Raw genomic sequence first — 21,794 nt, 5'->3', positions numbered from 1 at the left:
TATCTGAGCGCTATGTGACAGGCTCGATGGCACTGCTGTGACAAAAGTGACTAGAGGATAAGGGAGATTTTGAATATCTGCACACACTTTTGGACACTGGACACTTTTGGATTGTGTGAGGCCCACTGATATCTCAGCGCTATGTGACAGGCTCGATGGCACTGCTGTGACAAAAGTGACTAGAGGATAAGGGAGATTTTGAATTTCTGCACACACTTGTGGACAGTGGACATTTTTGGATTGTGTGAGGCCCACTGATATCTCAGCGCTATGTGACAGGCTCGATGGCACAGCTGTGACAAAAGTGACTAGAGGATAAGGGAGATTTTGAATTTCTGCACACACTTGTGGACAGTGGACACTTTTGGATTGTGTGAGGCCCACTGATATCTGAGTGCTATGTGACAGGCTCGATGGCACAGCTGTGACAAAAGTGACTAGAGGATAAGGGAGATTTTGAATTTCTGCACACACTTGTGGACAGTGGACACTTTTGGATTGTGTGAGGCCCACTGATATCTCAGCGCTATGTGACAGGCTCGATGGCACTGCTGTGACCTAAGTGACTAGAGGATAAGGGAGATTTTGAACATCTGCACACACTTTTGGACACTGGACACTTTTGGATTGTGTGAGGCCCACTGATATCTCAGCGCTATGTGACAGGCTCGATGGCACTGCTGTGACAAAAGTGACTAGAGGATAAGGGAGATTTTGAATATCTGCACACACTTTTGGACACTGGACACTTTTGGATTGTGTGAGGCCCACTGATATCTCAGCGCTATGTGACAGGCTCGATGGCACTGCTGTGACAAAAGTGACTAGAGGATAAGGGAGATTTTGAATATCTGCACACACTTTTGGACACTGGACACTTTTGGATTGTGTGAGGCCCACTGATATCTGAGCGCTATGTGACAGGCTCGATGGCACTGCTGTGACAAAAGTGACTAGAGGATAAGGGAGATTTTGAATATCTGCACACACTTTTGGACACTGGACACTTTTGGATTGTGTGAGGCCCACTGATATCTCAGCGCTATGTGACAGGCTCGATGGCACTGCTGTGACAAAAGTGACTAGAGGATAAGGGAGATTTTGAATTTCTGCACACACTTGTGGACAGTGGACACTTTTGGATTGTGTGAGGCCCACTGATATCTCAGCGCTATGTGACAGGCTCGATGGCACAGCTGTGACAAAAGTGACTAGTGGATAAGGGAGATTTTGAATTTCTGCACACACTTGTGGACACTGGACACTTTTGGATTGTGTGAGGCCCACTGATATCTGAGCGCTATGTGACAGGCTCGATGGCACAGCTGTGACAAAAGTGACTAGAGGATAAGGGAGATTTTGAATTTCTGCACACACTTGTGGACAGTGGACACTTTTGGATTGTGTGAGGCCCACTGATATCTGAGTGCTATGTGACAGGCTCGATGGCACAGCTGTGACAAAAGTGACTAGAGGATAAGGGAGATTTTGAATTTCTGCACACACTTGTGGACAGTGGACACTTTTGGATTGTGTGAGGCCCACTGATATCTGAGCGCTATGTGACAGGCTCGATGGCACAGGTGTGACAAAAGTGACTAGAGGATAAGTGAGATTTTGAATCTCTGCACACACTTTTGGACACTGGACACTTTTGGATTGTGTGAGGCCCAATGAATATCTGAGCGCTATGTGACAGGCTCGGTGGCACAGCTGTGACAAAAGTGACTAGAGGATAAGGGAGATTTTGAATTTCTGCACACACTTGTGGACAGTGGACACTTTTGGATTGTGTGAGGCCCACTGATATCTGAGTGCTATGTGACAGGCTCGATGGCACAGCTGTGACAAAAGTGACTAGAGGATAAGGGAGATTTTGAATCTCTGCACACACTTTTGGACACTGGACACTTTTGGATTGTGTGAGGCCCAATGAATATCTGAGCGCTATGTGAGAGGCTCGATGGCACAGCTGTGACAAAAGTGGCTAGAGGATAAGGGAGATTTTGAATTTCTGCACACACTTGTGGACAGTGGACACTTTTGGATTGTGTGAGGCCCACTGATATCTGAGCGCTATGTGACAGGCTCGATGGCACAGCTGTGACAAAAGTGACTAGAGGATAAGGGAGATTTTGAATTTCTGCACACACTTGTGGACAGTGGACACTTTTGGATTGTGTGAGGCCCACTGATATCTGAGCGCTATGTGACAGGCTCGATGGCACTGCTGTGACAAAAGTGACTAGAGGATAAGGGAGATTTTGAATTTCTGCACACACTTGTGGACAGTGGACACTTTTGGATTGTGTGAGGCCCACTGATATCTGAGCGCTATGTGACAGGCTCGATGGCACAGCTGTGACAAAAGTGACTAGAGGATAAGGGAGATTTTGAATCTCTGCACACACTTTTGGACACTGGACACTTTTGGATTGTGTGAGGCCCAATGAATATCTGAGCGCTATGTGACAGGCTCGATGGCACAGCTGTGACAAAAGTGACTAGAGGATAAGGGAGATTGGATTGCTTTTAAAAAAGCAGTTTGCGGAGCAGTGGGTAAACAGCAATGCCAGCCTGTCAGGAAGCCTTAGAAGGCAGCCCAACAACCAACACCACTGATACACCACTATATAGCCTCCCCTTGCACTGCACACACAGTGACTGGTGTGTTGTGCAGGCCAAATTGCTAGCAGCAGAAGCAGTTTTTTTTTCTTCTCAGCAGGACAAAAAAAAAAAATTGGGATTGCTTTTAAAAAAGCAGTTTGCGGAGCAGTGGGTAAACAGCAATGCCAGCCTGTCAGGAAGCCTTAAAAGGCAGCCCAACAACCAACACCACTGATACACCACTATATAGCCTCCCCTTGCACTGCACACACAGTGACTGGTGTGTTGTGCAGGCCAAATCGCTAGCAGTTTTTTTGTCTTCTTCCCTGCCTAACGCTCTCCCTACAGAATCAGCAGCAACCTCTCCCTATACTAAGATCGGCAGAAGTAAGATGGCGGTCGGCGTGCACGCCCTTTTATACCCCCTGTGACGCCCACCAAAGCAAGCCAATCACTTGCATGCCCTTCTGAAAGATGGTGGTGACCCGTGCCTATGTCATCACATTGCCCACAGTGTCCGTGGATCCTGATTGGCTGAAAAAGAGCGCAAAACAAACTTTTGAAACGCGACTTTGGCGCCTAAGTCGCCGACCTCGTGGCCGACCTCATCCTAGGGTCGGGTTTCGTTTCATGAAACCCGACTTTGCCAAAAGTCGGCGACTTTTGAATTTTTTCGACCCGTTTCGCTCAACTCTACTTGTGACTATACATCATCCTCTTGATTACATTCAGGTTTTCAATGGGGTTCAGGTCTCGAGAATGGGCTGCTCATGACAGGGTCTTGATGTGGTGGTCTCTTAATTTTTGCCAGAGCTGTATGTACAAATGAAAGTACAAGTGGAGCCCTATAACATACACACCAACCTAAGGTGTGTGTATGCGGTAAGATATATAGCCAAGTGACTAATAATAAGGGTAAATATGTAGAAGGACTGTATGTGAGGCAAAACCAAGAACCAAACAGCACAGCAAATAAAAAATAATAATTAAATAAAATACATGATTCAGGTCAGAAAGGAAAACTCAGCAATAAAAGGCAGGAGAAAAGTAATAATGTTGATAATGAGCATCATGCGCATACCCACAGGGCTGCCATCAGGGCATTACTGCCCAGTGCCCTTACTGCTGTATGGGGCCCAGTGAACAGAAATAAAAAGCAGGCACCCGGACCCAGTCCGGCCCCTCGTCTTGTGCTTCTGCTCACCAAGCCCCAGAGTACTGCATGCCAATGCACTGCCACAGTGTCATGAACCATGCAGGATCATGACAGATAAAAGCACTAGTAACCTTTTTTTCCTTTGAGCTGTTTGCTCAGGGTTTGTTTTGCCCACGGTGGCCATTAGGGTCATTGCACAGTGGTGTCTTTTGTTCTAGTTTGCCCTGGTGGTGGTTAGTGTTATTGCACATGATAATGAAGCAGGTGTGATTGCTGGCTCTTACCAGCAATGGAGAGGCATTGATAAGATGCCCCATTACTAACCCCCATAGTGAAATTATAAGAAGAAACAGAATAAAGCACTGATGTGACTGCTCTCAAGGACAGCTGGCTACACACTGACACAGGAGGTATTAGCTTCTGCAGTGTGTAGCGCTGAGCTGCCATGGGAAAGTCTACCGAGTAGAGCCAGAATCTCAATTTCCACAAAACTCTAGTGCCACCTACTGGAAGTAGCAATCCTAAAAGTCAATGTCGACTCTTTAATGAACCTTGTTACCTGACTTAGGATAAAAGCCAAGCCAGAATCTCAATTTGCCAATGCTTAGCATGTCATTCTCCACAAGGAGAAATGATACTTCTTGGATATCTATCAGACACCTCTCTCACAGCCAAACCAGATCTCACACTTTGCACTGACGAGGGGCAGTACCCCGAAACACAGTGTCTGCAAATTGAGTTTTTGGCTTGGCTTTTATCCTAAGTCATATAACAAGGCTCGTTAAAGGTTTGACATTGACTTTTAGGATTGCTACTTCCAATAGGTGGCACTAGAGTTCTAGTCCTCTTCCTCTCTGAAGAGACAATTTGCATAATTAGCATATTTCCCAGAGGAGCATTGCGGATTTAAGTCTCCTCATCTAAAACGAAGAGGCATATTACCATTTATTTTCTTATTTGTTTTGCTCAATTAATATATGGAATAGGGTGTTCTTATTATACATGGAACACTTGTTTGAATTTTCATGATAATTATAATACTATAATTTTTATAAAACATTATATATCATTTTTATTTGAGATATATATATATATATATATACACAAACTGTAAGGTAGCGCTCACTGAGTGTATTGGGGGACACTCACTTGGCTGCAGATAAACCAGGTCCGGCACAGGCTTTTCACATAACACAGTCCATATGGTTTACTGTATATGGCATAAACCATGGCAGCATGAGGAAATGATAACAGTCTTACAGCAGACCAAACAAATGTTCATAGTGGAGCCCGCTCTCATAGCCCTGTGTTCACACAGGCTGTGCTTTGTCCAGCAAGCAGACTCAACAGTCTCTCAGTTAATTCCCCCTGTCTGGGTTACCTCTTGGAGTTCCTGCTCCAGATGCCGACTTGCTGTTAATCCTTTCTCTCAGGGGAGCAGCCGCACTGGGCTCATCATTCCGGACAGTGCCTTATTCACTAGGCCGCCTCATGGTTTCAGAGCCACAGCCGGACAGTGGCTCCGCAAATGCAGTCTGTCACAGACGCTGCTCTCACACGTGACCTTCCGGGATGTTCCACACGGACCAATCAGATCCAGGCACTCTCCCCTTGTGACCTACCCTGGTCACCTTATATGGTCCATAGCCACGCCCACCGGTGGATCACATGGCTATGACCTCATCGCAGGTCCTATTTCACACAGACACATGCAGGCTTTATCCTGGGCATTCAGACCCACGCCCCTGGGTGGGTTTGCAGGTGACTGGTCCCAACAAGCCACCTGGAAGCTTTTCCCTGATAGATTGTAACAAAACCTCAGCAGTACATCTGGTGATCAACATGTTTCAGCTTCCATCACAAGGCACCTACCCTTGTGATACATCTCGGCTATTTACAACCCTGTCGGTCATCCTTTCTCCTTTACCACAATGGATATGCCTGTGTGCATGACCCATACAGTGTCCCCTAGCTGTCACAGGGTTCACTGCATCACAACACACACACATATATATATATTTATCAGATCTGGTGATGCATATTTGTAAAATGAGCGAGGGTGCGGCTAAAGGATACAATACCCTTTATTAAAGTGTACAGGATTATTAAGCAGCTTGTTTTCCTTGGGCAAAATGGGCCAAAAAAGAGAATTGGTGGAATCTTAAAAGTAAAAAATTGCTAATAGTCTTACAGAAGGATGCAGCACTCTTGACATTGCTAAGATATTAGGGCATCACATAAACATTAAAAGTTATGTTGCACATTAGTCTACAGGGTTGCAAGAATGTGTTGAGAAAAAAAGGCACACCTTAACTACCAAAGATTTGAGAAAAATCAAAGGTGAAGTGACCAGGAACCCAATTATCCTCCAGTGCTATCATATTCCAGAACTGCAATCTCCCTGGAGCCTAGGAATACAAGGTGTTCATAGGCATGGCTAAGGTAAGGTCGGCTGAAATCCAACCACCACTGAACAAGACACAAAAGGTGACATGCCAAGACTGGACGGAGAAATGTCTGAATACAAATTTTTGAAAGGTTTTATGGACTGATCAGATGAGAGTGACTCTTGACAGACCAGATGGATGGGCCCATGGCTGGATTAGTAGTGGGCACAGACCTCCACATCGACTTAGACACGAGCAAGGTGGAGGTGGGGTACTGTCATGACTGGTATTAGTAAAGATGAGCCAGTTGGACATTTTCGGGTAGAAGATGGATTTAAAATCAACTCCCAAACCTACCAACAGTTTTTTGAAGACACTTTCTTCAAGCAATCGTACAGGAAAAGGTCTGTACCTTTCAAGAAAACCATGTTTCTAAATACAGAGCAATGTTCCATTACAGGCATCAAAGTCTCCACTGCTTGGCTGCCAGTAAAGGCCTTAAAGATGAAAGAATAATGACAGGGCCCCTTCCTCACATCTACACCATATTAAGGACTTGTGGGCCCTTTTTAAATTGGAAATTTAAGGTAAAGGAAACTAGTACACCTATCTGAATAGTGTCTGGGAAGCTGTGGTTGGTGCTGCTCAAAAACTTGATTGTCAACAGATTAAGAAACTGACAAGAATGGAAGACTTATGACTGTTATTGAAAAGAATCTACAGTACATTGGTCACTGATTTTTTTGAAATGTCAGAAATATATTTTTGTATAATCTGAGTTGTTTGGTTATTATTCTCACTTTAACAGATGAAAACAAACAATGAGGTGAAACATTTACGTTTTTCATTTAGTAGCATAATATTTCTCTACATTAATAATTATGCACGCATAACTATTCTCCAAAGGACCACTTGTACTTTCTTTAACATTCAGGTTTATTCTCTTTTGGAGTGACCAACAGCACTATAGTTGCTCTACAAAAAAACTAATCAAAACTACAAATTGCCTAATAATTGTGCACATAGCGTATATATGATTGACGATCCATATTATATATCACAAACCTCCAGGTATCTTCCAGCAGATACAATCTGGTAGTGGCTTCCTTCCTCTATTGCTTGCCCGTCTTTCAGCCAGGTAAAAGTTGGAGCAGGATGACTTCTCACAGAACAATTCAGCAGTAGAGTTTGATTTTCTAAAGATGTAATTTCCTCTGATAAATGTTCTGTGCTACCTTCAAAAGTTGGAGGTACTAAACAGAAATGATAATGTTATAGGCTATATACACTAATTTAACGTCACAATGCCAAAGGTTTTAGTAACTGTAATTAGTTTAAGCATTTGTAAGATTACTGAAGCAGAAAGCATGCACTAACAGGCATGTAATTGCAACTTAGGCCGGGGGTCACACTAGCGATTAAAACGGTCGAATGCAATGCGATAAAAAATCGCATTGCATTCGAACCCATGTTATTCTATGGGGCAGCTCCCATCATGCGATTTTTTTATCGCATCCGATCCTCTGACCGAGACAATCGCAGCATGCTGCGATTGTCACCGATTTTCGGATCGGATTCGACAATGCATGTCTATGGGGGCGAGAAAAAATAGGAGTAAAAACGGACCCGATGTGTGAGTTGCGATAAAAATCGCACCAAAAGCCGGCAATTTTTGTTCCTAAAGACAGTAAAATCACAGTGTCCAGTTAAATAAAGCAACGAATTAATAGATATAGACACATTAAATAAATATATATATATATATATTTTATACATGTCATAGAGACACATTAATATATATATTTCTAGTTCATACAGTTCTTAATTGCAGAATAGCCGCTGACACATTAGCCAGCTTTTGTATAATTCTGCTCCTGCCCGACATGAAATGACACATGGTTTACATATAGTTAACAATTTCATTTCATGTTTTTTATTTTATGTCTCTCACTATCAATTATATGAGGGCTTGTGGGTTAAATTTTGGGCTTGTAGGGGTTCATTTAAGGGGTTAATTCGTTGTATTAAATTGCAGAGACTCCCGCTGACGTCACTGAGGCTGCAGAGAGTCCCCGCAATTAAATACAACGAATTAACCCCTTAAATGAACCCCTACAAGCCCAAAATTTAACCCACAAGCCCTCATATAATTGATAGTGAGATACATAAAATAAAAAACATGAAATGAAATGGTTAACTATATGTAAACCATGTGTCATTTCATGTCGGGCAGGAGCAGAATTATACAAAAGCTGGCTAATGTGTCAGCGGCTATTCTGCAATTAAGAACTGTATGAACTAGAAATATATATATTAATGTGTCTCTATGACATGTATAAAATATATATATATATATATATATTTATTTAATGTGTCTATATCTATTAATTCGTTTGTGTGGGGAAACCTGTCATTAGGCTCCATTATATGTCCATTTTGCTATCCTGTGAGAAAATCTGGCCAGACGGATGTCAAAAGGATCCTTACATGCGATTAAAATCGCATCAATGAAGAAAAATCGCATCAAAAACGCATCACTGGTTAAGATACCTTTGTGCGATTTCGGACCGTTAAAATGGGACCGATTTTTTATCGGTTGTGTGTGACTCCAGCCTTACTTACTTGTTGTGCACAGCATCATTCTTCCACGACAGAGAGGGGTCACAGACCGCTGCTACTGCCGGGGATTCAGCGGAGTCTACTTGCTGACACCACGGGGTGTGACTTCCGACATTATTCTGATTGACAGCCATCACTGTTCAGTCTATTGATTTCTATACAGCAGTTAGCTGCTGACCTCCCTACCCTTCCTCTCAATCTCCAACCACTGGCATCTTCCAGAGCAAGATTCCTAATCATGGCTCTCACTGTCCAGAGCTGTATGCTTGTTCAAATGCCTTGTAATCTCTCTATATAAATATGGTTATAGCAGTGCACACTCCAGAGAAAAACAATGATAGCTGAATGTGTTACAGTACAACTAAAGAGCTAAGCACAAGTTCTACTAATGTTACCGCTCTGCTACTGATCAGAACTGTCATTCAAGGAGTGTCCGCCCCACAACCCTCCCACCAGAAACCAGGAAGTAAGGAAACTGTAGAAGAGACAACTTGAGAATAACCCTTTAAGAAAATGTTATTTTTGAAGTGAAGTTTTGTTGATTGTTTCTGCTATACTACCCTTTTTCTGATTTTTTTTTTGATTTGTGGAAAAAAAGATAATAATCACATATTTTAAATAATTCTAAAATGATTTGTATGATTGAAAATAAATAAAGCATTTTGGTAATAAATACCCTGCAAAGTATTATAGGTCAATTTATAGGTCAATTTAATAAAACATGCTCATCTTATATATGAATTTATGTCTTTGAGAATCGTTGAAAGTTAAGCACAGGAAATTCAGGACTGCAATCTTATAAGCTAACAAGCAGGGCACTCAGTACTCATGGTATCTTGGTATTAGGTGTTTATTCTGTTATGTCTTTAATTTTTTTTATAGCAGAGTATTTTTTCACGTTTGTTGTACTGTGTTTCTCCGTGTGCCAGTCTCTTGGTGGTGTGAACAGTGTCTTACCGACTTGTTCACTGTATGTGCATGGCCCATGCGTTCATTTTGTATCCAATTGGTTTCTTGCTTTTGCAAGTCTTTGGGAGGTCTCCACCCCTCCCATGTGGGACATGCACATATAAAGCCTTCTCACACAGCATGTCCACATTAGACATTACCTTCCTGAACCCTGCTCATATAGGTACTGTTCACATGGTCAGGTTTTAAATACATTGGATAGGACTGCTCTGATGGGTATACCTTGGTGTTTGGTAGAGCAGCTTAGCATACATTTTTTGCAAAAAATGTGTCAACTAAATACCCTGTTTTGTTATCATCTTTTTACTAGCACTTGCTGTTTATTTTTGGAATTTTTTTACAGCAGAGTATTTTTCACGTTTGTTGTACTATGTTTCTCTGTGTTCCAGTCTCTTGGTGGTGTGAACACTGTCTTACCGACTTGTTCACTGTATGTGCATGGCCCATGTGTTCGTTTTGTATTCATGTCTTTATTGTCTGTAGAGGTCCATTCTTAAATGTAAAGTACTGAGGAATATGTTGGTGCTATAGAAATACAAATTATTATTATTAATTATTATTATTATACTTACAAAGTATCCGAATATTATAATGTATGGAGTCTTCTCCTGCCTCATTTACAGCAACACACGTATATATTCCAGCATCCTCCATACGTGTCCTTGAAATCTGTAAACTGTGCCCCCCTGAAAAGAAAAAGGTTTATCACTTAGATAGACACTCTGGGATTCTGGACAGCAGAGAGGTGATGTCTGGGCCAGAGAAGTAGATCTGAGTGTCATCAGAGTACAGATGGTACTGGAAGCCATAGAACTTTATGAGCTGTCCCAGACAAAGGGTATAGATGGAAAAAAGTAGGGGTCCTAGGACAGAATGAAATGAAAAGAAAAAAATGGGCAAAAAGCCCTAGCCAGCTCACCAACCACCACCGAAGCATGGAACTCAGTCCAGACCTAGACGTGCAGCAACAGGAAGAGAGAAGCGTTCATTCAATTAAAACTTGATGCAGAGGTGTATTCCTTATATTACAGTGGATGTGCCAGCACAACATTGAAAGAACCAGCAACGCGTTTCGACCCTGAAATGGGTCTTTGTCACAGCTGTGACAAAGACCCATCTGTGCATCAAGTTTTAATCGAATGAACAAATAAAGAAATTCATTTTAGAAGCTGGAACGCCTCTCTCTTCCCGGTCCTAGGACAGAGCCTTTAGGGACTCCAACAGAGAGAAGGCGGGATGAGACTGTAGTGTGAGAGTAGGAGACGCTAAATGTGCAGTTGGTAAGTATGAGAAGATCCAGGATAGGGCAAGGTCTTTGATGCCAAAGTAAGAGAGACAGTGGTCAACTGTGTGGAAGGCAGAGAACAAGTCAAGAAAGAGGAGTATAAAGATTTGTCTGTTAGCTGCTAGCTTTAAATAAACCGATAGTAATTTTGGTCAGGACTAGAGATAAGCGAAATTGATCAGGTCAGGGCTTATTCAGCAAGCTATAGTGCTTACTGCATGTGTCACGGCTGTGTGACAGTCATGAGACATGCATGGAAAGCCTAACAAACAGGCGCTCCATGCATGTGTCGTGACTGTCACACAGCCGCAACACATGCAGCTGCGGAGCCGATCAGCTGATCAGTCAGAGTGATCCAGGAAGCCAGGTTCCCTCTGCAGCTTATTTGGTAAGCGCTATAGCTTGCCAAATAAGCTCTGACCCTATCAAATTTGCTTATCTCTAGTCAGGACAGTTCAGTGGAATGGTGGAGACAGAAGTCAGATTGTAGGTTGTCGAACAACGAGTTAGATGAGAGGTGAGAGGAAATTTCAGTGTGAACAAGCTCAAAGAGTTTGGAAGCGAATTGGAGCATTGATATGGGGTGATAGCTGGACATAGTGGTTGGGTCAAAGGATAGCTTTTTGAGGATAGGCATGATTGTGGCATGTTTCAAAGTAGAAGGGAAGGTACCAGAAGTTAGTGATAGATTGGAGAGATGGGTTAGAGATGGGATAAGTGTGAGGGTGAGGTGGGGGAGGAGGTGGAATGGTTGGGGTAAAGTGCACAAGTGGTGAGGTGTGATTTGATGAGGAGACGAGTAAGCTCTCCTTCAATGATGTTGGAGAGATGTTATGGTTCAAGTGCATTGGTCTGGTATACAAAGAGGTTGTGGTGGCCGAACAATAAAAACTTGATTTGTTTGGTTGTTCTTATTTTTGAAGTGTGTGGCAAAGTCTTCAGCAGAGATTAGGGAGGCTGGAGGTGGCAGTGGAGGGCGGAAGAGGGAGTTAAAAGTGTTGAATAACTGTTTGGGGTTTTAGGATAAGGAAGATAAAAGGGATGTAAAGTAGGCCTGTTTAGCAGAGGTGAGGGCTGATTTGAAAGTAAGTGTTGCTTGTTTGAATGAATTGAAGTCATCTTGTGAATGTGTTTTCTTCCAACTCCGCTACGCAAACATGGACATTTGCCAATGCTTTTTAGTGTGGTTATTGTGCCAGAGTAGTCTATTGATTTGTTGCACTCTGTCATGCATGAGGGGGTGACCGAGTCAGTAGCTGATGTGAGAGTGTCACTGTAGAAAGCAGTGGCACTGTCTTTGTTGTGGACTGAAGATATAAATGCCTGTGGTAGACTAGAGTCACAGAGTGTGCGAGTGTCTAGATGTGCAAGGTTTCTGTGAGAGTGCGCTAATTGCTGGAAATGGGTGGCAGGTGAGGAGGACAGGTATGAATGTGAGTAGATGGTGGTCATATAGGGTGAGAGGGGAAGTTGTGAGGTTAAATATGGAGCAGAGGTCGGTGAAGATAAAATCTAATGTTTGTGTGGGTGGCTGAGGAGGACTACTGAGTAAATCTAAAAGATGAAGTGACAGAAGTTTGGAGGTTGCTGTTTGTCAATGGGGATATTGAAGTCACCCATGATGGTGGTAGGAATGTCAGCAGAGACAAAGTGAAGAAGCCAGGTGGCGAATTGGTCAATAGAGGCAGTGGCCGAGCCTGGAGGTCGGTATATAATGGTCACTTGGAGGTTGGAGGGAGAGTAGATGTGGATAGAGTTGACTTCAAAAGAGGGGAGGATAAGGGAGTGCATGTCTTGATCCATTTTTTAATTCATGGCAGCTCTGGTTCCACTCTGTTTTAACCCCTTCATGACCCAGCCTATTTTGACCTTAATGACCTGGCCATTTTTTGCAATTTTGACCGGGGTCACTTTATGAGGTAATAACTCAGGAACGTTTCAACAGATCCTAGCCATTCTGAGATAGTTTTTTCATGACATATTGGGCTTCATGTTAGTGATAAATTTAGGTTGATAATTTTTGTGTTTATTTGTGAAAAAAACTGACATTTGGGGGAAATTTAGAAAATTTTGCCATTTTCAAATTTTGAATTTTTATTCTGTTAAACGAGAGAGTTATGTGACACAAAATAGTTAATAAATAATTTCCCACATGTCTACTTTACATCAGGACAATTTTGGAAACTACATTTTTTTTTCTTTGTTAGGAAGTTATAAGGGTTAAAAGTTGACCAGCGATTTCTCATTTTTAATACAAAATTTACAAAACCATTTTTTTTAGGGACCACCTCACATTTGAAGTCACTTTGAGGGGTCTAAATGTCAGAAAATACCCAAAATTGACACCATTCTAAAAACTGCCCCCCTCAAACTACTCAAAACAACATTCAAGAAGATTATTAACCCTTCAGGTAAGCACAGGAACTAATGCAACGTGGAAGGAAAAAATGGACATTTTAACTTTTCCAACAAAAATTTTCTTTTAGCATCAATTTTTTCCTTTTCACACGGGCAATAGGATAAAATGGATCCTAAAATTTGTTGGAAAATTTCTCCTGAGTACACTGATACCTCATATGTGGTCATAAACCACTTTTTGTGCTCATGGTAGGGCTCAGAATGGAAGGAGCGCCAATTGACTTTTTGAATAGAAAATATGCTGGAATATTTAGCTGCTGCCATGTGGCATTTGGAGAGCCCATGTGTGCCTAAACATTGGAGCACCCCCACAAGTGACCCCATTTTGGAAACTAGACCCACCAAGTAACTTATCTAGATGCATAGTGAGCACTTGGAACCCCCAGGTGCTTCACAAATTGATCCGTAAAAATGAAAAAGCACTTTTTTTCACAAAAATTTTCTTTTAGCCTCAATTTTTTCATTTTCACATGGGTAACAGGATAAAATGGATCCTAAAATTTGTTGGGCAATTTCTCCTGAGTACACCGATACCTCATATGTAGTCATAAACCACTGTTTGGGCACACAGCAGGGCTCGGAAGGGAAGGAGCGCCATTTGACTTTTTGAATGGAAAATTAGCTACAATTGTTAGCAGACACCATGTCACGTATGTAGAGCCCCTGTGTGCCTAAACATTGGAGCTCCCCAAGAAGTGACCCCATTTTGAAATCTTGATCCCTCAAGGAATTTATCTAGATGTGTGGTGAGCACTTTGAAGTGCTTCACAGAAGTTTATAACGCAGAGCTGTGAAAATAAAAAATAATTTTTTTCCTCATAAAATGATTTTTTAGCCCACAATTTTTTATTTTCCCAAGGGTAACAGGAGAAATTGACCCCAAAAGTTGTTGTCCAGTTTGGCCTAAGTACGCTGGTACCCCATATGTTGGAGGGGAAAACTACTGTTTGGGTACACGTCGGGGCTTGGAAGGGAAGTAGTGACGTTTTGAAACGCCGACTTTGATGTAATGGTCTGCGGGCATCATATTACATTTGCAGAGCCCCTCATGTGCCTAAATAGTAGAAACCCTGCAAAAGTGACCCTATTTTGGAAACTAGACCCCCAAAGGAACTTATCTTGATCTGTGGTGAGCACTTTGAACCCCCAAGTGCTTCACGTAAAAATAAAAAATCATTTTTTTTCCACAAATATAATTTTTTAGCCCCCAATTTTTTTTATTCTCCCAAGGGTAACAGGAGAAATTAGACCCCCAAAGTTGTTGTTAAATTTTTCCTGAGTACGCTGATACCCCATATGTGGGGGTAAACCACTGTTTGAGGGAGCACTGTTTGACTTTTTGAATGCAAAATTAGCTGGAATCAATGGTGGCGCAATGTCATGTTTGGAGACCCCCTGATGTACCTAAATAGTGGAAACCCCTCAATTCTAACTCAACCTTAACCCCAACACACCCCTAACCACAATCCTAACCCCAACACACCCCTATCCCTAATCCCAACCCTAACCATCACTATCCCACAACCCAAAACAACTGTTCAGCACATTCAACTCTCTCCTCCGCCCACCACTGCCACCTCCAACTCCCCTCATCTCTGCTGAGGACTTTGCCACCTACTTTAAAAACAAGATTGACCAAACAAGGCAAACTTTTACAGCTCCACCACCCCAACCGCTCCACATACCAGACCTCTGCTTACTCATCTCCTTTTCAAATCACACCTCACCACCTGTGCACTTGACCCCATCCCTTTCCACCTGCTTCCCAACCTCACTAACATGATCATTCCAGCCCTAACCCATCTCTTCAACCTATCCCTAACTTCTGGTACCTTCCCCTCTGCCTTCAAGCATGCCACCATAACACCCATCCTCAAAAAATCAAATCTTGACCCAATTGCTCTGCCCAGCTATCACCCCATATCACTGCTCCCGTTTGCTTCCAAACTCCTTGAACAGCATGTACATGCTCAACTTTCCTCCCACCTCTTATCTAACTCCCTTCTTGACATCCTGCAATCTGGCTTCCACCCCTACCACTCCACTGATACTGCCCTGACCAAAATTACTAATGACTTACTCACAGCCAAAGCTAACAGACAGTTTTCCATCCTCCTCCTTCTTGACCTGCCCTCTGCCTTTGACACAGTTGACCACTGCCTACTGCTACAGATTCTTTCTTCCCTTGGCATAAAAGACTTCGTCCTGTCCTGGATTTCCTCATACCTTTCTGACCGCACATTTAGCGTTTCCCACTCCCACACTACGTCCTCATCCCACCCCCTCTCTGTTGGAGTCCCCCAAGGCTCTGTCCTGGGGCCCCTACTTTTTTCCATCTATACACTTGGCCTAGGACAACTCATAAAGTCCCATGGCTTCCAGTACCACCTGTATGCAGATGACACTCAGATCTACCTCTCTGGCCCAGATGTCACCTCTCTGCTGTCCAGAATCCTGGAGTGTCTTTCAGCCATATCCTCCTTTTTCACCTCTCGCTTCCTAAAACTCAACGTAGACAAAACTGAACTCATTATCTTTCCTCCATCTACCCGATCTATCTATTATGGTAAATGGCATCATGCTCTCTCCCGCACCTGAAATCCGCTGCCTTGGAGTAACTCTCAACTCTGCAGTGTCCTTCAAACCGCATGTCCAATCTCTTGCCACCTCCTGTCACCTCCAACTCAAATATTTCCAGAATCTGTCCCTTCCTCAGTCCTCAATCTACTAAAACTCTTGTACATGCCCTCATCATCTCCCGCCTTGACTACTGCAACACTCTCCTCTGTGGCCTCCCTGCTAACTCTCTTGCATCACTCCAGTCTGTCCTCAATTCTGCTGCCCGACTAATCCACCTCTCTCCTCGCTACTCCCTTGCCTCTCCCCTCTGCAAATCTCTCTATTGGCTCCCAATTCCCCAACGAATCCAGTTCAAACTACTAACACTGACCTACAAAGCCATCCACAACCTTTCCCCTCCCTATATCTCTGAACTAATCTCCCAATATCTTTCCTCACGTACTCTCCGATCCTCCCAAGACCTCCTACTCTTCTCCACACTTATTCGTTCGTCATCACACAACCACCTCCAAGATTTCTCCTGAATATCCCCTATCCTCTGGAATGCCATGCCTCAACACGTCCGATTACCCACCACCCTCGGATCCTTCAAACAAAACCTGAAAGCCCATCTTTTCAGGAAAGCTTACAGTCTGCAATAACCATTCTGATGCCTCACCACCGCCTGAGCTGCCGCCTCATCACCACCAGAGCTGCTGCACCGCCTACCTTCTGTCTTTTCCCCCCGCAATCGAGTAGAATGTAAGTCCGCAAGGACAGGGTCCTCTCCCCTCTGTACCAGTCTGTAATTGTAAATTTTTTGTGGAAACTTGTTTACTGTTAACGATATTTATAACTTTGCATGTAACCCCTCTTCTCATGTACAGCACCATGGAATTAATGGCGCTATATAAATAAATAATAATAATAACCATAACCCTAACCATAAGCCTAACCCTAATCCCAAACCTAACCCCAACACACCCCTAACCCTAATCTTAACCCTAATTACAACCTTAACCCTAATTACAACCTTAACCCTAATTCCAACCCTAACCCTAATTCTAACCCTAACCCTAATTCCAACCCTAACCCTAATTTTAACCCTAACCCTAATGGAAAAATAAAGATAAATATATTTTCTTTATTTTATTATTTCTCCTTACCTATGGGGATGATGAAGGGAGGGGTTATTAACTTTTTTTTATTTTGATCACTGTGATAAAGTTTATCACAGTGATCAAAATGTACCTGGAATGAATAAATGAATCTGCCAGCCAGCAGATTCGGCGGGTGCATTGCGCATGCGCCCGCCATTTTGGAAGATGGCGGCACCCATGTATGAAAATTAGAGGAACACCAGGAGGAACCAGGACTCAGGAGGTACCGGGGGTGATCGGAAGGCGGGGGAGCAGAGGGCAGGGGAGGGGGAGCAAATACTGATGTTGGCAGCAAATCGCCACCATCAGTCATGGGGGATCACATAGCGGTCTCCAGCCATGGCCGATGGTAATGAAGCATCGGCTATGGTTGGATTGAAATACTTCACCAAGTTTCATTGGTGAAATATTACAATCTCTCTGATTGGCTGTTGAAAGTGAAACAGCCAATCAGAGCGATCGTAGCCACGGGGGGCAAAGCCACCCCCTCTGGGTTGAAGCATTTAGCCCCCTGTACCTGCGAGTCGGGTGACCTTTCATTGACCTCGGTCACCCGACCCACAGGAACGCAATCAATTCATGATGCCACATAGGCATCATAGGTTGGATTGCCACCGACTTTCATGATGTCTACATGGCGTCAAAGGTTGGGAAGGGGTTAAATGTAGCTTCTCTCCTTTCAGGACCAGCAAGGGTTAATGTCAGTTTTCTCCCACTGGCAATCTGCTGTAACTACAGAGTTGCTGTGTCAGCTGATGTGGGTGGTGACCACTCCAACCATCCTTTAAATGATCACCTGATGCATCAGCTGACTGTTGGTGATAGAGTTTCACTATGGAGACCAGCTGTGCAGTTGCAGCTCTCTGGTGTCAGCTACTTCTGGTGTTTGGAGTCCTGTTTCTGCGTCATCTGCGGTATGGAGATTGGCAGCAGTGTCTGGAAGCTAAGTGATGTGTTTATTCCTTGTCCCTTTTGTGATTGTCACTGTCCCCTGTATGGTACTATCTGCAGTGGTGATGCTAGCGCCCCTTGCCGACCAGTGCACTAGCCAGGACAGTGCTAGGTGACAGCGAGGGATGAGTTTCCTGACAGCGGTGGGGGTAAGGACCCATTTTGAACGTTAGGGGAGTGCAGGTGTAGGCTCAGGTTTGAGCGCAGGTGGTGACTATTCCCTATCAGTAGGGCCTTCCACTCCCCATTTCCATCCCATTGTGTGTGTGTTGCGACGTCCACTGACCACCCCCCCCATTGGGTTGTGGCACATTGTGACAGTGTAGAAGTGGGATTGGGTTGAAGGTACAGTTGGTAGAAAGGAGAAGACCCACACTGTCTGTTGCCAGGGAGAGAAATGTGGGTGAAATGGAGGCCACTGTAGCACAGCACAGCAGAAGAGGCAGTGTTGAAGGGTGTCAACCATGTTTCATTGAGGGCCATAAAGGAAAGATTGCAAGAGGTGAAGGGGTCATGAATTACATGGAGCATATTGCAGATATAGCAGGGGGGTGGGTGTCAGGGTCACAAGTTTTACGTAGGAGAGATTGGTAAATTCATATTAGGTAGAAAGCGATAAGACGGGGATTAATGGGAAGTATCAGCTGAAGGGGTCCAGGATTGGGAGTTATTCGCTAGTAGTGAGGAGAAGCAGAGAGAGAGAGAGAGTAGGTGGGAGAAGGAGAGTCGCTGGCTTGTTTTATGTTTTAGTAGGAGAGATCCGAGGTTGAGAAGCACATCTGCAGAAGAGGTCAGGTGGAGAGGTAAGAGGGAAGGAGAGATGATTATTTGGTTAGAGGGTGCTGGGGTTTGGGGATAGGTAAGGACAGTGAGATTTAGTGGAGCAAAAACTGTAAGGGCATCTGTAAGCATAATGAAAGAGTAAGTGTGGGGAAAAAGAATAGCTTAGTACATTTAATAAACAGTGATAGTTTATACTGTCTGGGCGCTTCGAGTCCATTTCTGGCATATTTTGGCTGCAAACTTAAAGAGCCACATTTATGGAGGCAGACTACGGTCAGACAGACCAGGGACTCTAAATTTATACAGGTTTAAGTGTGTCACGGATATGGTTTGTGGAATCACTGTGCCATGGATTGTGGAAAGCCTGGAGGGGTGTGACTAAGCAAGCACCGTACTGTTCACTAGAGCCTCTGATGGTGAGGGTAGAATTTGCTCCTGATGAACGCCAAGTTCCACTCCAGGACAAACTAATGGACGTGCAGCTGCTGGACCCAGTAGGACAGACTGGATGGTGCAGCAGGCATAGTTTGTAACAGAGTGCAGCAGGCAGGGTCTGCACCAGAGTGCTGCAGGCAGGGTCTGCACCAGAGTGCAGCAGGCAGGATCTGCACCAGAGTGCAGCAGGCAGGGTCTTCACTAGAGTGCAGCAGGCAGGGTCTGCACCAGAGGGAAGCAGGGACTGGTACGCAACCTTACGCAACTTAGACTGCGAAACAGGAAAGTTGCTCAGGTACCTCCCTAGTATGGAGAAAACAATACTGTTGTGCTCAAAAGTTTACATACCCTGGCAGAATTTTGCTTTCTTGCCTTTTTCAGAGAATATGATTGATAACACCAAAACTTTTTCTCCTCTCATGGTTAGTGGTTTGGTGAAACCATTTATTGTCAAACTACTGTGTTTTCTCTATTTAAATCATAATGACAACCCAAAACATCCAAATGACCCTGATCAAAAGTTTACATACTCCATTTCTTAACCCCTTTACTCCCAAGGATAATGACCGGGCCAATTTTTACAATTCTGACCATTGTCCCTTTATGAGGTTATAACTCTGGAACGCTTCCATGGATCCCGGTGATTCTGACAATGTTTTCTCGTGAAATATTGTACTTCAGTGGTAACATTTCATTGATATAACTTGGGTTTATTTATGAAAAAAATGGAAATTTGGTGAAAATTTTGACAATTTTGCAATTTTCCAACTTTGAATTGTTATGCCCTTAAATCACAGAGATATGGCACACAAAATACTTAATAAGGAACATTTCCCACATGTTTACTTTACATCAGGACAATTTTGGAACCAAATTTTTTTTGTTAGGAAGTTATAAGGGTTAAAAGTTGACCAGCGATTTCTCATTTTTACACCATTTTTTTTTAGGGACTACATCACATTTGAAGTCACTTTGAGGGGGTCTAGATGATAGAACATACCCAAAAGTGACACCATTCTAAAAACTGCACCCCTCAAGGTGCTCAAAGCCACATTCAAGAAGTTTATTAACCCTTCAGGTGCTTCACAGGAATTTTTTGAATATTTAAAAAAAATAACATTTAACTTTTTTCACAAAAAAATTAATTTAGGTCCAATTTTTTTTTATTTTACCAAGGGTAACAGGAGAAATTGGACTGCAAATGTTATTGTGCAATTTCTCCTGAGTACACTGATACCTGATATGTGGGGGGAACTACTGTTTCGGCTCATGGCAGAGCTCAGGAGGGAAGGAGCGCCGTTTGACTTTTTAAATGCAAAATTGGCTGGAATTGAGATCGGACGCCATGTCGCGTTTGGAGAGCCCCTGATGTGCCTAAACAGTGGAAACCACCCACAAGTGACCCCATTTTGGAAACTATACCCCTCAAGGAACTTATCTAGATGTGTGGTGAGAATTTTGAACCCCCAAGAGCTTCACAGAAGTTTATAACTCAGAGCCGTGAAAATAAAAAATCATTTTTTTCCTCAAAAAATGATCTTTTCACCCCCAATTTTTATTTTCCCAAGGGTAACAGGACCCCAAAAGTTATTGATAAATTTGTCCTGAGTATTCTGATACCCCATATGTGGGGGTTAACCACTGTTTTGGGCGCATGGCAGAGCTCGGAAGGGAATGAGCGCCGTTTGACTTTTTCAATGCAGAATTTGCTTGACGCCATATTGCATTTGGAGAGCCCCTGATGTACCTAAACAGTGGAAACCCACCACAAATGACACCATTTTGGAGACTAGACCCCCAAGGAACTTATCTAGATGTGTGGTGAGAACTTTGATCCCCCAAGGGCTTCACATAAGTTTATAACGTACAGCCGTAAAATTAAAAAATCATGTTTTTCCACAAAAATGATCTTTTCACCCCAATTTTTATTTTCCCAAGGGAAACAGGACCCAAAAGGTTATTGTGCAATTTATCCTAAGTACGCTGATACCCCATATGTGGGGGTAAACCACTGTTTGGGTGCATGGCAGAGCTTGGAAGGGAATTAGCGTCGTTTGACTTTTTCAATGCAAAATTGGCTGGAATTGAGATCGGGCGCCATGTCGTGTTTTGGAAAGCCCCTGATGTGCCTATACAGTGGAATCCCACCACAAGTGACCCCATTTTGAAAACTACACACCCAAGGAACTTATCTAGATGTGTGGTGAGCACTTTGAACCCCCAAGTGCTTCACAGAAGTTTATAACGCCCGGGCGTGAAAAAAAAAAATAATCATATTTTTTCCACAAACAAGATCATTTTGTCCCCAATTTTTTTATTTTCCCATGGGTAACAGGAGAAATTCAACCCCAAAAGTTGTTTTCCAATTTGTCCTGAGTATGCTGATACCCCATATATGGGAGAAAACTACTGTATGGGCACACGTTGGGGCTCAGAAGGGAAGTGGTGACTAGAGATGAGCGACT

At 43.3% G+C, this 21,794-nt stretch overlaps 1 protein-coding gene across 1 annotated transcript in view; it reads right to left on the bottom strand.

Moving 5' to 3' along the window:
- The window catches only part of HMCN1 (hemicentin 1), a 944,468-nt gene that overhangs the window by 395,556 nt on the left and 527,118 nt on the right, over window positions 1–21,794 (bottom strand). The window contains exons 55-56 of the mRNA XM_073582913.1: window positions 10,311–10,424; window positions 7,216–7,403 (exon numbers count right to left, since the gene is read on the bottom strand). Of these exons, the coding sequence (XP_073439014.1) occupies window positions 7,216–7,403; window positions 10,311–10,424 (302 nt within the window). The remainder of the gene's footprint in view (window positions 1–7,215; window positions 7,404–10,310; window positions 10,425–21,794) is intronic.

This window comes from Dendrobates tinctorius, unplaced genomic scaffold, assembly GCF_039654945.1.
Source record: "Dendrobates tinctorius isolate UK_male_01 unplaced genomic scaffold, ASM3965494v1 ptg000074l, whole genome shotgun sequence".
NCBI lineage: Eukaryota > Metazoa > Chordata > Amphibia > Anura > Dendrobatidae > Dendrobates > Dendrobates tinctorius.
The sequence above is the reverse complement of the archived record's forward strand: the minus strand, read 5'-3'. Positions and strand labels throughout refer to the sequence as shown.